This window comes from Lupinus angustifolius, chromosome LG05, assembly GCF_001865875.1.
Source record: "Lupinus angustifolius cultivar Tanjil chromosome LG05, LupAngTanjil_v1.0, whole genome shotgun sequence".
NCBI classification, from domain to species: Eukaryota; Viridiplantae; Streptophyta; class Magnoliopsida; order Fabales; family Fabaceae; genus Lupinus; species Lupinus angustifolius.
Genome location: NC_032013.1, coordinates 11,061,630 through 11,075,444, shown reverse-complemented (window position 1 = coordinate 11,075,444; position 13,815 = coordinate 11,061,630). Strand labels below are relative to the sequence as shown.

Sequence of the window (13,815 nt, the reverse complement as noted above, 5' to 3'; positions counted from 1 at the left end):
GGTTCTGTAAAAATTACCCTTTAAAGTAACATTATAAACATTACTGTGAGATATTAAGGCCTTGGAGCTTTAAAACCATTAGAGTGACCAAGGTTGTAAAGATTGTTGAGAACTTAGAATGATGAATTCAAGAAACGTTATAATGGGAAAATGATTGGACATCTTTCACATTTTTTAAGTGTGGATTTCTTTTTCTTTCCGTTTTTTGGCTACAATTAATTGTGGACTTCTCCAAATTAAATTATACTGTATAGGACCCTCTTTGTGTGGCAATTAATTTACTAATTAAGTAATTTTTTAATCAATTACAAATAATGGTACATGAAGTAGTACATTTCTGAGACAGAAAATGTCCACCCGATAATTGTATGGTTGACAAATACCTAATCTAACATATTCACTAAGTCTAGTCTTAGTGGTGAACCTTCACAAGCATGGTCATATCAATGACATATGCATAGTGTCTATTAAATATAATCAATCAAATGTTCATTAATCACTATAGTAACAATTTAAAAGGACAACAAAAACAAAACCCTTGCTTTAATCATGTTAAAGTTAACTTGAGATTGGTACAAATCCATGCAAGAATCACATTTGATATAACATAGCCAACCATCAAGGCCTAGAAAAAGAGGTCAAAAATATATTAAAATTCAACTTTGGATTAATTCTTTACATTAATTTTCTACCATCATAAGATGGTACAATATAAGAAATTCTTAAGATCATACCAAAGCTTGATTTGGATTTTATCATTCAATCTTTTGAAGTTATCACAAGCAAACCCAAAGCACCAATGAGAATGTACTGTAAAGGAAAAAAACTGCTTTAGCATAACTTCATAGACATATTATACTTTCTAAGAATCAAAAATTACAACATGCAATTTAATTTGTTATTACTTGTTCTATACTAAAAAAAAATCATATGATAAAACTATAGAATTGCATAGCAAAACATACCTTGATGATTGGTTTTTCAGTCATGATAATTGTCACCCATCCAACATAAGGTAAGAACCTGCCATTCACAAATGAAAGCAATGGTTACAACAATGTTTCATATTTTCAGAAAATCTTAATACATAACTATATTTATCACTAGAGGCTAATATTCAGTTTAGGTTTGACTCGAGCATTAATTAAGCTCGATCTTTAATACTTAAAAAAGAGAGTTAGCCTCGACACAGTAGCAAGGTTGTTGCTGCCTTGTAACTTGGAGGTCACGAGTTCAAATCATGGAAACAGCATCTCGACCAATCGGCTGCCATTTTAATAATTAGAAAAATCTCGTCAAGACTCAAATATGATAACATTTGACCTTAATTTATCTTTTGCACTATGACTCCCACCATATTTTCTTTAAAATCCGCTACTAGGGATTAACCCTTGGCATAGGACCACATACACCATGCTCAAAGTCCTGACAAGTATTCAAACATATACATAGGAAGGCGGAGGTAGCCGAAAACACAATACCAATGTCACATAGTTCCCTCTTAGAGTCTATTTCGAGGGGAAGGAAAGGCAATCGAGGACTTTAGAGCCATCTCAGAGATATATTTCATTTCTACGAAGTCTTCCATTTCCCTTATTTCCCCTCCAAAACCTAACACACAAACGGACCCTTAGTCACTAGAACTTGGCAAACAATGGCCTATTTACGACAAGTTAACAGATCAAGCTAGAACACATGTAACTAATACAAAAGCAATACCCGACAGCTTTGCCCATAATGTGGTGCCTTTGCAGCCAAAGCTGACCATGAGCGTAGAGTAACCTATCATCGCCGTAATTATTATCACCTGTGAGATGCAGAAACATACATGAAAGGATGACATTAGCACAAATTGAATGACAATAAGAACAACAATAACCATGAAATTAAATATTATCGAAAAGAATGAATCTCAAGGATGAAATTACAGTTAGTTTTGGTATAACGGAGGGACTGTATCCGGCATTAACATAATCTAGTTGTGGGTAAGTCACTACCTTTGGTGAGAATTTCAAGCTCCCCAGTCTCTTGCCTTTCATGTACCTACAAAATAATAAGGCTTTGAAGAGATACTCTTAATTATCACATGCTGAAGGATAACTGGTGCACGTTTCAGTAAGCATCAATATAATGTTTAAACAGCAAAAAAAGTTACCCTTGAGCGAACCGAACACTTTCTCTTTAAAAGGAAGGGTTAGTTCAGGTAATAATAAAATCAATCTTATACTTTATCCTCCGATTCTTGACACTCCACTCTACAAAACATGTTCCGAGTGGTATACCATTTTTTATCATTGACTATATAATGTACTTCAATGCTCGTAGTCACAGAGGTATTCAACCAAAAATCGGGACATGACACCCAAATAATTTGGAGTGTCGTTATTAAATGATTAAAAAAAGCATAGTGCATCTTATTGCATGAGAAGATCCGAAACAATTAATCTCAGAGACGCATTCTGTCAAAATGCAACTGTTGGAATGTATGTACCAAATATAGCTAGAGTATTGTGCTTACCTTAATCACACGATGAACAATCGGAATCTCACGGCCCTAACAAAAACAAGTACATAGAGAATACATCAATCAGAAAGTAGTGAACTGAATACATACAATCACACTAGTGTAACAAAAATAACTAAAATCTTAAGCAGATATAAAAATTACATATACATAATGGATAAAGGCTACAGATAAAAAGTTAAAGCGGAAATAAAATTGTGTAAACATAAAATAAAAGCTAAAGCAACCATAAAAGTTACATGAACATAGTTGGGTCATCCTCTAAACATCGCAAGGGGATAAGAGAACTTGAACACTTGAAAAGGAGCGTGAATCAGGCCTAAACCAACCTCTTTTAAAGGGATATATAGACAAGATAAAAGAGAATTAAGGTTACATTATTATACTTAAAGATGGACAAATTTCACGATTATCATATAATACTCATCTCTCCACATTGACTAAGCAATTATCTTGATTTCTGTTATTTTAACATTTCCCTGAAAAGATCAGATTCACAAAGCTCTCCAATATCATATATTCCATTTGAAAACAGAAAGCTAACTCCAATCTATCTTATTACAGATTGTAGCTAAGAGTAGTTTTTTAGAAAACCAAGGTGATGCCATCATACTGAATACAGAGAAAAAAGGACTATAAATTACGAAGATCAGCGATGAACAAACCTACTTTATGCAAAAAGAATTAACACATAACTAAACTAACATGAATTTTATGATAGAATATGCTGATATAAAGGCTATAACTAAGAGAAGACTTACATCCACGTTGAACACAACAATCTCCCCTGCAAGAATTGGATCTTTATTCATGTGTAAGAATAAGATATCCCCCTGCAAATGACGTGAACGACAATACTCGTCAATTGAACAAAGAAAAAGGTGAAATTGTTGGGACAATTTGTTAGCATGAAACTACAAAACACATGGAATACTGTCCATTGAAGAAAATATCGCACACAAAATTAATGAAGCATCGGTGCATCAGATTGACTTACCCTCTTGAATCCTGGTTCCATGCTTCCGGAAAGAACAACAACAACAGGTGATTCGCTTCCAGTGATGCACATCAACGCCTTCCATATTATCAGTGCTGATGTAACAATCATGCCTGAGGCAGAACACATAGTACATTAAATAAATTTTAAGTTATACAAATAAAGAAAGAGAACAAGACAATTGCACTTGGGTTTAAAAGCAAATATCACTCTCAAGACAAGGATCAATTCTCATCTGCCTTATCAAACTTTCCCAACACCAAAATATCACTGTAGTTTACAATCTACACCACTAGGACTGGAAACGATTCGAACCGAGTCGAACCAAAGCTCATCTCGGTTCAGCTCGATAAGGATTTGCTCAGCTCGAAACTCGACTCGAGTTCAATATGGTTTATTTTTTTAGCTCGAGTTTGACTCAGTAAAAGTTCATGATTTATTCCGTTCAGTCCAAATTGGTTCATTTGGACAACTCAAATAATTAATTCATTTTAAAAAAATACGGCAAATGGTTACATATATAGATATAACCTTCTTTAAATATATAATAACAATAAATATAAAAAATAATGCATAGGTCACGATAAACTTAAAAATTAGTTTATATCGAGCCACAATAATGCATAGGTCACAATAATGCAATATTGAGTAAGCTCATAAACTTAATGAGTCGAACTATATTTAGTTCAAGTTCGGCTTGTTTATTTAATGAGCTCAAGTTCGCTCATTTGGTTCATGAACCAAGCTTATCGAGCTAAATAACGAGTCGAGTTTCGAACGAATACCGAGTTAGTTCGGTTTATTGTCAGCCCTATACACCACCTATTGATTTGTTGAAAATTAATTCACTATGCAAAGGAACCAGTCACAACAAATTATCATTCACAACAATCTGGAATTAAACCTATGAGGCACCAATACTTTAAAATAGTTACCCGATGTCCCGACCTAAATCTGATATATGTATCGTATCAGATACTTCTGAATATTTTGTGTCTATACATCTCTAAATGATTTTACGAGTTTTCGCCATGTCAACATAAGTCCTGTATCTAATCCTTACTCTCTAGTTATCAACACTACACCTCTATTTATCTCAAGAATAGGAGAATTGTCTATACTTAAATAATCATGTCAATAATTTCATACTTGAGCATTGATTTTTAGCCTAAGCCCTATTACACTAGCACATTTTAAAAGAGCAATGAACAAACAAAATCACAACATTTCGCAATCAACAACAACCGAGCCTTAATCCCACTACAAAGCATTAATCTCCGAATCATTTAGTAATCATTTAGGGAAAAGAGGAACTAACCAAGATTGAGACCCTGAGTGAGAACTTGGCGGATCTGAAGGGATTTGAGGGATTCAACATTCTCACTCATCCAACCCATTTTCTTCTTCTTCACTCCTTTTTCTCTCCCTCTCTTGCTATTGCAATAGCTATCTGACACAATCTTTTCCTCCCTTTCTAAAAGAGTTGCTTCATTTTTTTTTATTTAATTTATACGAGATATTACACTTTTATTATCCACTATATAATCATCATTTGTTCTTCAAAAAACATTAATATAAATAAACGGTGATAATGTACATATAAATTTTTACATACATAAGTATTATACTCATTTAAAAATTATAGTGTAGAGATATTACACAGAATAAATTGGCTACACAACTATTGTTCCACATTTTGTGTAACTCAAGTATGGGTTTGTGATTGGTCAAAAAAATATATTTAAATTAAAATCTAATTGTTAAGTATTTTTGTGACCGACCATAAACTCATACACACGGAGTGATACAAAGTATGGGATAACATATGTGCTCCCGTATAAATCACAGTAGCATATCCTTAAAATGATAGTTTCGAATATTACACTTATTATATCTTTTAATTTATGGTAGAATCACATTCTATGTAAAAAAAGGAATATTAGTGTATAAATGAAAAATGCTTTCTGGAAAAAATTAAACTGAAATGAATAAGCTCCAATTATCCACCCAAAAAAAGTTAAATAAAATACAACCTTTTTAGGTGTAAGTACTGTAGGGAAAAGATATATAAATTAAGGCATAGGAGAAAAAAATATAAAATGTTATTGTTGAAAATGATTAATGGAGAAACAGTAAACGAAATCAGGGTAAAATGGCCCACGAATGTTAAGATGTGTTTTTTACACATCTCTTACATTGCTTTAATGTCCAATTGTTTCAACATTTTTGCTACTTTCTATTATAGCAAATATTTAGTTGAGATTACTCAATATCTTCTTAATAACAATAAATTATGGAAAAAAAATTAAACTTATTCTTACTTAAGTTTTTTATTCTTTTACTTAGTTGGTTAGAAATGTAATTATTAAATACATAAATAGTCTTATATCACAAACTTAAACTGAACAATTGAACAGAAATAAATGTTATGCATACCATCTAATTCATCATAACCAGTTCAACATTTAAAACAGCAATGACTAAAGCAAGTGTGAGAGCACTGAAAATGTTTAACAAGCTAATGATTAATAGTACATAATGCTACGATGGCAATTTTGTATTTTTTTCTCTAAATCTAAATAACAGATGCAGGAACATAAGGCAAAATTAAAGAATAACATCAGTTAAATATTTGTCAAAACACTCAATGCATAAGTGGGTATATCCTTTAGCATCAGCTCCTAATCCACCTAAAACTCCATCAGTTTGGCACTGCAGGAAGAAAAAAAGAGGTTAAATTTATGTACACTGGCCACATTTTCATGTCTCACAAGGAAAGGTGAATGTATATATGCCAATAAGGCTACACTTTAGGTTCATTTTCGAGTTGGGTTTTAGAAGAGAAGAAACGTAAATGGAAGACTTGAAAATACACTTATGAGATGACCCTGAAGCCTTCTCTTTTCATTCCCTCCAAAACCCAACTCGCAAATAGACTCTTAAAGTCTTTAAAGTACATGAATCTACACCGAAACTCTTCTAGAGTCATTAATTAAGGTGTAATGATCTTCTAAAGTTCTCAACCATATATCACATTAGGTCAAGACATTGTATCAAATTGCGGACCGCATCACGTGATGCGGCCGCAAAATTGCAGTTGTGGTGACCGCCGCAACCGCATCACACCACAATTGCAGTGTGATACCGATTCATAGTGATGCGACCACAACAGGCCGCAACACAACCGCATTTGGACCGCATCGGGACGCATTAGACCGCATCGATGTCAAAAATATGTTTTTACTCACAAAGTAATTCACACTGCAACGGCCGCAATCCACATCACAATGGTCGCAATGACTGCAATCGCGACCGCAACCGCAATTTAAAACATTGGGTCAAGATTAGTGCACTTCAGCCTCTAAAGTGCATTTTCTAAAATGCAAAATGCACTTTAGAGGAGCAACACCGATACAAAACATCAAACTTCCAATTCTGGTGAATTTTGTGCATCCACTAAAATTATTGAAGTCATAAACACAAGTAAACTAAGAGGAAAAACATCTTACTATATGTGGAAGTGTCAATTTGTTCAGGAAGCTCCTTTATATCAACTTCAAACCTTGATTGCACCTGAAATCAGAGTTCTTATATTTTTTAATAAAAAGCACTTTTTGGAGAAAAAACACCCTTCTCTCAATTAAGAACTTCAAAAAAAGTTCCCAAATAACCAATTCACCATTGAAGTGCTAACCTGATTGAGAACTTCAGAGTCAGAGGCAGAAGAAACAAAAGTAATTGCAAGCCCCTTGGTGCCAAATCTACCAGCTCTTCCCACCTGTCAAGTCAAATATAAATGAAGCATACTACATGTCAGTGCCCTTATTTTAAAATAAAGGAATATAATAGTAAAAGTTTTGTTTCCTCAGACCTAAAGTTTAAGGATAAGCAATTAAACAAGGATAAGTGTGTATTGTGAAACCAAGTTCACTGCCTTTTTATATAATTGATGTCATTTCCGAATGCGAAGTTACCTTTTTAACTGCTTATCCTCCACACTAAGAGCCCATGTTAATATAATAATTATTCAAGAATTATAATAAAATAATGATAATAAACTAATGACACAGATCAAGCAATTACCCTGTGCAGGTAGGTATCCGCAGAATCAGGCATGTCATAGTTGATAACTATATTAACACGTTCTATATCAATCCCCCTTCCTACTAAATCTGTTGCTACAAGAATCCTTTGCTTCCCTTCTTTGAAGCCCTTGTACCGTTTCAATCTGAAAGGGACAAATGCATCTTGTCAGGAGATAAATTATGACTCTGTAATTACTAGATAGAAGTCCACATCCCTGCAAAAATATTTCAGTGATAATAATGATCACATTGGGCCACCCGCCAGCCCGAAAGCAATTGGGTTGGTCGGATTTCAACTCAAGCATTCGGGTTGGCATGATGACTGAGAGAAAGTAAGTGGATGTACTTTCGACTTTGCTTCATTTCAATACAGCAAATAATGATAATGACTAAATTGCACTGATGACAGTGTTAGGAAAGAGAATAGGGTGGATTGTGTTAAGGAAGAGAATGGGGTGAGTGAAGAGTAGTGGTGCAGTGGAAGCAGATAATGAGTTTGGGTGAAAACCTCAAAATATATGGTGTAATTAACAAAATTACATGATGCAAATAGCATCCACCAGGAAAGCAATGCTAAATTGGTTGCCCTAGTTTTGTTAGCTCATGAGGGCTGGATCAAGTTCGCTCAATTTCAGCTTGAATGTAACAAGGCTGACTGATTTAATCCCGTTTTATAATCGAGACACAACTTTGCCCACCATAGTTCTGGATGGCGCTTATGAGGCCCAGACTGATATTTTCCTGAGCTAAGGACAGGCACATTTGGACAATTCTTTACACTTAACAGGTAGAAGATCAGAATCTGAAGTCCAAATATCCAGTGAATAACTCGTTTTATAGTGGCGATTGCTGCAATGCTATGAGCCCATGACAGAAATCACTGAAAGGCAACCGTTTCTTTATATTTGTTTCATATGTGCCCAATAGACAATCTTAACATCATAGGATCTTTTAGGATCGAAGGGAAACACAACCATTTCTTTAGATTTGTCTCATATGTGTGCAATAGACGATCTTCACATCATAGGATCTGTTTGGATAAAAGGGAAAAGAAAAAACTGTAATTGTAAAGTGACAGTATGAACTGTCAGAACTCAGAATGCAGTTAGTATAGCTAGAGGGAATCAATAGTGAAGAAATGGAGGGAAATCATTCAGATTTCAGAATAGCTAGTTTTGTAATGACAGAGCATAGGCTCACTTAGCAAAGGGTTAGGCCTTTATAAGAGGGGAAAGCCTTGGAGGAGAAGTCATTCTCCTGTTCTTGTTCATTAATAAAATTCATTAATTCTAAATTTGTCAGTTCAATTTCTGGGTTCAAAGCAGGATCCAAGGATTTTTTAACATTTAGGTTGTAAGTTGTAACACCATGTTACTAATGCCAAAAAATGACAACATAAGCAACCTCTCTACCCTTGAACAAAAAGGCATCGGCCAAAGAAATCATACAATAAAAACTGATGTGTGTGCCATTAGCTTCAGAAGATGCAATATATACCTTTCTTCCTGTGACATTCCAGAATGTATGCAAATTGATGGGAAGTTGCACTCCACAAGCAACTTGTTCAACTCTGCTGCTCTGCTGACACTTTTGACAAAGATAACCACTTGGTTAAAGTCCAGTGCATCAAGAAGATCATTCAACTTACGATTCTTTTCTGACTCTTGCAATTTAATGTAGTGCTGAAAAAGTTGACAAAGGACCAGAAATAAGCCAAGTAGGCATGGCATGGGGGAAGTAAAAAAATCAGTCATGATTAAGATAATTTAAAGAAAAAAGGAGACAATGAAACACCTGCACGAGACCATGAAGAGTCAATTTGGCCTCATCATCTACATAAATTTCCATCGGCTGAAAGATAAAAGATAATTTAATAAAATAATAAAGATGTGCATCATTAGAGAACACAATATTTGATTTATAAATAAGATCTAATAATGAACGTTATTTAAATAAAGATAACATTAATCAGCCCTGCACTCTGTAAAGAAAATTCATTATGACTCAAGTAATACTTACTAATGTAAAAATATCAGTTATTTTGTTTTATAAACAGAATTTTCCAAATAACATTTAAAATGACCAGAATTTCAATTTTTATCATTAGATATAACCACACAAAAACAAACAAAAAAGCCTAGTAATAATTTTGATGCCATTCAACAAAGAAAGGACAACAACAATAAGAGGGACTATGAAAACATTCTCCCATATCCAGCCAGAAAATACCACAAAAATAGAATATTACATCTTGCATAAATTTCTTGCAAATAGGTCGGATCTCTTTGCTGAGTGTAGCTGAAAACATCATTACTTGCTTATCATGGGGAGTTAATTTAAAAATCTCTTGCACATCTCTTCTCATGTCTGCAAAGGTCAAACAGCAGATATGTTGAGAAATAAAAAAGCAGAATAGTATACCACCTTGGTAAATTCATCACTACCACACACAAACATAAATTTAGAGAAAAGGAGCAAGAGAGAAACCAAGTGATTCGAGCATCTTGTCACACTCATCAAGTATAAAATGCCTCACATTCTTCAAACCAAGGTCCTTGTCTCTAGCCAGAGCAAGAATCCTCCCAGGTGTTCCAACAACAATATGAGGACATTCATTCTTGAGCAAGTCTTTGTGAACCTTGATGTTGACACCACCATAGAAAACAGCAACTTTTATATCCGGAAGATATGTGCTGAACCTCTCAAATTCATGACAAATCTGGACGAGTTCAGGAAAGAAAATGATTTTTTTGTTAAGAACACACTTGTCTACTTATGCTTGTGAATTAGTGTGCAATTGAAACACAATTATTCCATCACATATAGAGAGAAAATATTAGCAAATCATAAGCATTACATCTCAACTATGTAAAATTAAAGCAGACATACCTGATAAGCTAGTTCTCTTGTGTGGCACAGAACAAGAGCAGCAACTTGACCAGCAACAGGATCAATTTGCTGAAGTGTTGAAAGAACAAAAACGGCTGTCTTTCCCATCCCAGATTTTGCTTGGCAAATGACATCCATTCCTAGAATTGCTTGAGGGATACATTCGTGTTGCACTAATGAAGAATCAAACAAAATTGTAGTGGACGAATCCTCAGTAAGTATATATGATCTGCCAGATCCTTTTAATGGAAAGGTTTACCAACCAATTTTCGTGATGTATTCATAATATGTAGTAGTTATTACCTGATAAACAAGTTCAGAAAAAGTAAATATCAGACAAGAATCTTATTAATGAAATGGAAACTAAGATACGTGAGGCCTAAGGACTACGAAAATAAACAAACAAGAAAGCCTGCACTTGTCCAATGGCAAAGTTAATATTCAGTGCAATTAACCTTTAGTAAGGTTAGAGAGATAAAAGGACTAGAGCATACAATGACCAAAATAGGTCACTGCAAGCATAGCAAATAAAGATAACATTAAGAAACTAGTGAAAAATTAATCTTTTGAACTCAACATGGTGTAAAATATCATGAGAAGGTGAACTAATGTACAGAGCATCAAGATCAATAGCATTGGAATGACTTAAGAGCACAGATAGGCAGGGACTGGGATCCGGTGACTTCACAAAATCTGGTTAGATGAAGATTGGATGGTTCAGACTTTGATTACAGTAACACAGAATCAAAACAAAATCTAAAACTTGCTGACAGATCTTCATACAATGACCTAGACGGCCAGATTTAATGAAATCAACAGCCACCTTTTGGTGAAGTCACCAGATCAGGATCCGATAGGAGCAGATAATGTCATATACTAGGAAGAAAAAACAATTAACCATAGCCTAAAACATGCCAAGTTTATAGAATATATTTGTTTTTATGAATGTCTACATATTGACTCATGCAATGATAGCATAGACGAAAACTCACCTTCTGAAGGATGCTCAAATCCCGAATCCACAATGGCTCGAAGAAGCTCAGGTTTCAACAGGAAGTCTCTAAATCCCGAACTATGGATCCCAACATAACCCCTGCATCACAAAACATATATACACCATATGAGGAGTTGGTAACCTCAAAGCTTGACAGGAGAACGAAATAAAACAATTTTTTTTAATTTTGAAGAGATTATGTTGATACATCATAAAAACCGTAGAGCCAAAAATTAATAAACATATAAACATATCATATATACTATGCATTATGCAAGACCCTTTCCAATACTCACCAAATAAAACATAATTTCTCTCAAACTCCACATGGCAACGGTCAACAACAGTTATAACTAGCAAAACTATGAAGCAGTGCCATCTGTATCAGTATACAGATACATATGTTACTAATTATATATGGAATCACTTCTCATAAATTATAATTCTTATGAATTCATATTATTATTCTTATTATACCATATGTAAACAATAAATTACATTATATTTTTTATAAAGCATCGAGGATATGCATGTGCTCTCTAAAATCTTAAGGGCCCGTTCCTTTTCAGGGTTTTTTTTTAAAATCGATTATTTGGAAAAAAAAATTATAAAAAAACTTCTAACAATTGCTCAGTATGGTTGGGCTTTTATAGAAAGTAGAAGCTGCAAAAAAGGCTCTTTAGAAAAGCTATATATCAGTTTCACAAAAAACCACTTCTGCCAAAATCACTACTTTAAGCCTAAACAAACAGCCCCAATATACTATTCACCACAGAATACATGCCAATCAGTGATAGGAAAAGTTGTTCAGAAACAATTTAAAATAAAAACAACTGAAACAAAAATTCAAAGAAGCACAAAAAATTTCGATGAAAAATTAAAATAATTAAAAAAAATTAAAAGAGTGAATAAGATAACTAACTTTTTGCCAGATTCAGCAGCAGGTTTAGAAGAATCAAGGGCTTTTTCATCTTCCTCTTCGTAGTCGATGAGCTCTTCCTCGTAAGCTTCATTGTCCTTCAATTCACCCATCCTATAAACAACGACGTCGTTTTAGGGTTAGGTTTTTCGCAATTTTTTAGGCGAATCGAAGATTAAAAGGAATTGAATTGGATTTAAGAGAGAGAGAACTGACCTTAGATTATGCGTAGATTTAGGACTAAAATTGAAATTGGGAAATTAAAAAACCCTAGATCTGGGTTTTAGAGGAGAAAGAAAACGAAACACTAGAACAGTGAAAATGGGATGAAATGAAATATAGAGTACGATTTGTGAATTGACGAAATTATCCTTTCACCACACAGCTGTTACTGGATTATATCAATCAATGGGAAAAGTACAATTACGACCTTTCTCATTTTCATTATTGTTATTATTAATTACGTTTTCATATTATCATTTTTTTTTAAAAAAAATTTAACGTCTTTTTCAAATATATTATGTATTTTCTATATATTATTTATTTTTTTCTTCTTTTGTCATTATGAAGATTATGTATTATCTATATTTTCTGTTGATGTGATTGAGAATATCCATTATTAAGCAATATTATATAATGATAAGATTGTTATGTTATAATAACATTTATTAAAAATTAAGAAAAATAATTAATTCACTTGATACTACTTTTTTAGTTTCTACACGTATTCTCATACTAGATGCAATCATGTTCGGACCGAGAACATCCACAAGTATGTAGAGTTAATTTTTTCAAGAAATATTTTTTCATTCACAATACTCGAATCCAATACTTTATTTCAAGAAATCAAACATATATAACTTTAATGAATCCTCCTTGTTTCTATTGGTACTACTTAGTTGAAAATATCTAATTAGCTTATACAATCTTAGTGTATTCTCTAAATTGACCCCACCTCCTTTGTTTTTAGTTTTTTAAATTAAAATTACAGTAATTTTTTTGAGTGCCATATCAAGTAAAAACAAAAAAGTGAAAATCAATCCCAAATAACTTCTTTTATTAGAGGGAATTCAGTTTTCAATAGTAATAACTTATTAAACATTTCAGTCCTTAATTTTAAGAAAATATAATGATTTAATTTAGAGAATAGATCTAAACTATTATATTTCTCTATAATTGATGATTAAAATTAAAAATAAGATTTTTAAATTTAATCCTAAAGTAAATGAATTTTCAATTGTATTTTGCAAGAAAAAAATGATAGTTTCAATTTGAAACTTATATTCAAATTCATTTCATACAACAGAAATAAATTGAACCGGGCATCATTTATATATGTAGTATTTATTATATCTTATATGTTATAGTAGGTTGTGATTTTTGTTATATAAAACTACAATTGGCTAA

General features: G+C 33.1%; 2 protein-coding genes across 3 annotated transcripts; both read right to left on the bottom strand.

Moving 5' to 3' along the window:
• Window positions 529-5,006, bottom strand: LOC109347781 (signal peptidase complex catalytic subunit SEC11C-like). Its single transcript, XM_019587841.1, has 8 exons — window positions 4,840-5,006; window positions 3,522-3,634; window positions 3,286-3,357; window positions 2,519-2,554; window positions 1,998-2,043; window positions 1,720-1,807; window positions 966-1,023; window positions 529-810 (listed from the first exon to the last, which is right to left on the bottom strand). Exons 1-8 carry the CDS (start codon window positions 4,916-4,918, stop codon window positions 760-762), a joined length of 543 nt encoding a protein of 180 aa, XP_019443386.1. The 5' UTR covers window positions 4,919-5,006; the 3' UTR covers window positions 529-759.
• LOC109347780 (DEAD-box ATP-dependent RNA helicase 56) lies at window positions 6,016-12,768 on the bottom strand. 2 transcript variants are annotated; one of them, XM_019587839.1, is made up of 12 exons: window positions 12,625-12,768; window positions 12,412-12,522; window positions 11,488-11,588; window positions 10,496-10,668; window positions 10,094-10,325; window positions 9,855-9,973; window positions 9,401-9,457; window positions 9,104-9,288; window positions 7,605-7,749; window positions 7,216-7,299; window positions 7,031-7,094; window positions 6,016-6,233 (listed from the first exon to the last, which is right to left on the bottom strand). In XM_019587839.1, the coding sequence occupies exons 2-12, from the start codon at window positions 12,519-12,521 to the stop codon at window positions 6,223-6,225; spliced, it is 1,281 nt and encodes a 426-aa protein (XP_019443384.1). In that variant the 5' UTR covers window position 12,522; window positions 12,625-12,768; the 3' UTR covers window positions 6,016-6,222. The 2 variants fall into 2 exon arrangements, with proteins under 2 accessions (XP_019443384.1, XP_019443385.1); XM_019587840.1 differs by lacking the exon at window positions 12,625-12,768 and having other exon boundaries at window positions 10,496-10,798.

Excerpts from the sequence above, each read along its gene's own strand:
- LOC109347781 (XM_019587841.1), bottom strand. The coding sequence starts at position 4,918 with ATGGGTTGGATGAGTGAGAATGTTGAATCCCTCAAATCCCTTCAGATC. Across the intron at positions 3,358-3,521 it reads TGGAACCAGGATTCAAGAGG|GGGGATATCTTATTCTTACA; the intron begins GTAAGTCAATCT and ends CGTCATTTGCAG. Across the intron at positions 2,555-3,285 it reads TTGTTGTGTTCAACGTGGAT|GGCCGTGAGATTCCGATTGT; the intron begins GTAAGTCTTCTC and ends TGTTTTTGTTAG.
- LOC109347780 (XM_019587839.1), bottom strand. The coding sequence starts at position 12,521 with ATGGGTGAATTGAAGGACAATGAAGCTTACGAGGAAGAGCTCATCGAC. Across the intron at positions 11,589-12,411 it reads GCTGCTGAATCTGGCAAAAA|GGGTTATGTTGGGATCCATA; the intron begins GTTAGTTATCTT and ends TTTGTGATGCAG. Across the intron at positions 9,458-9,854 it reads GCAAGAAATTTATGCAAGAT|CCGATGGAAATTTATGTAGA; the intron begins GTAATATTCTAT and ends TTTATCTTTCAG.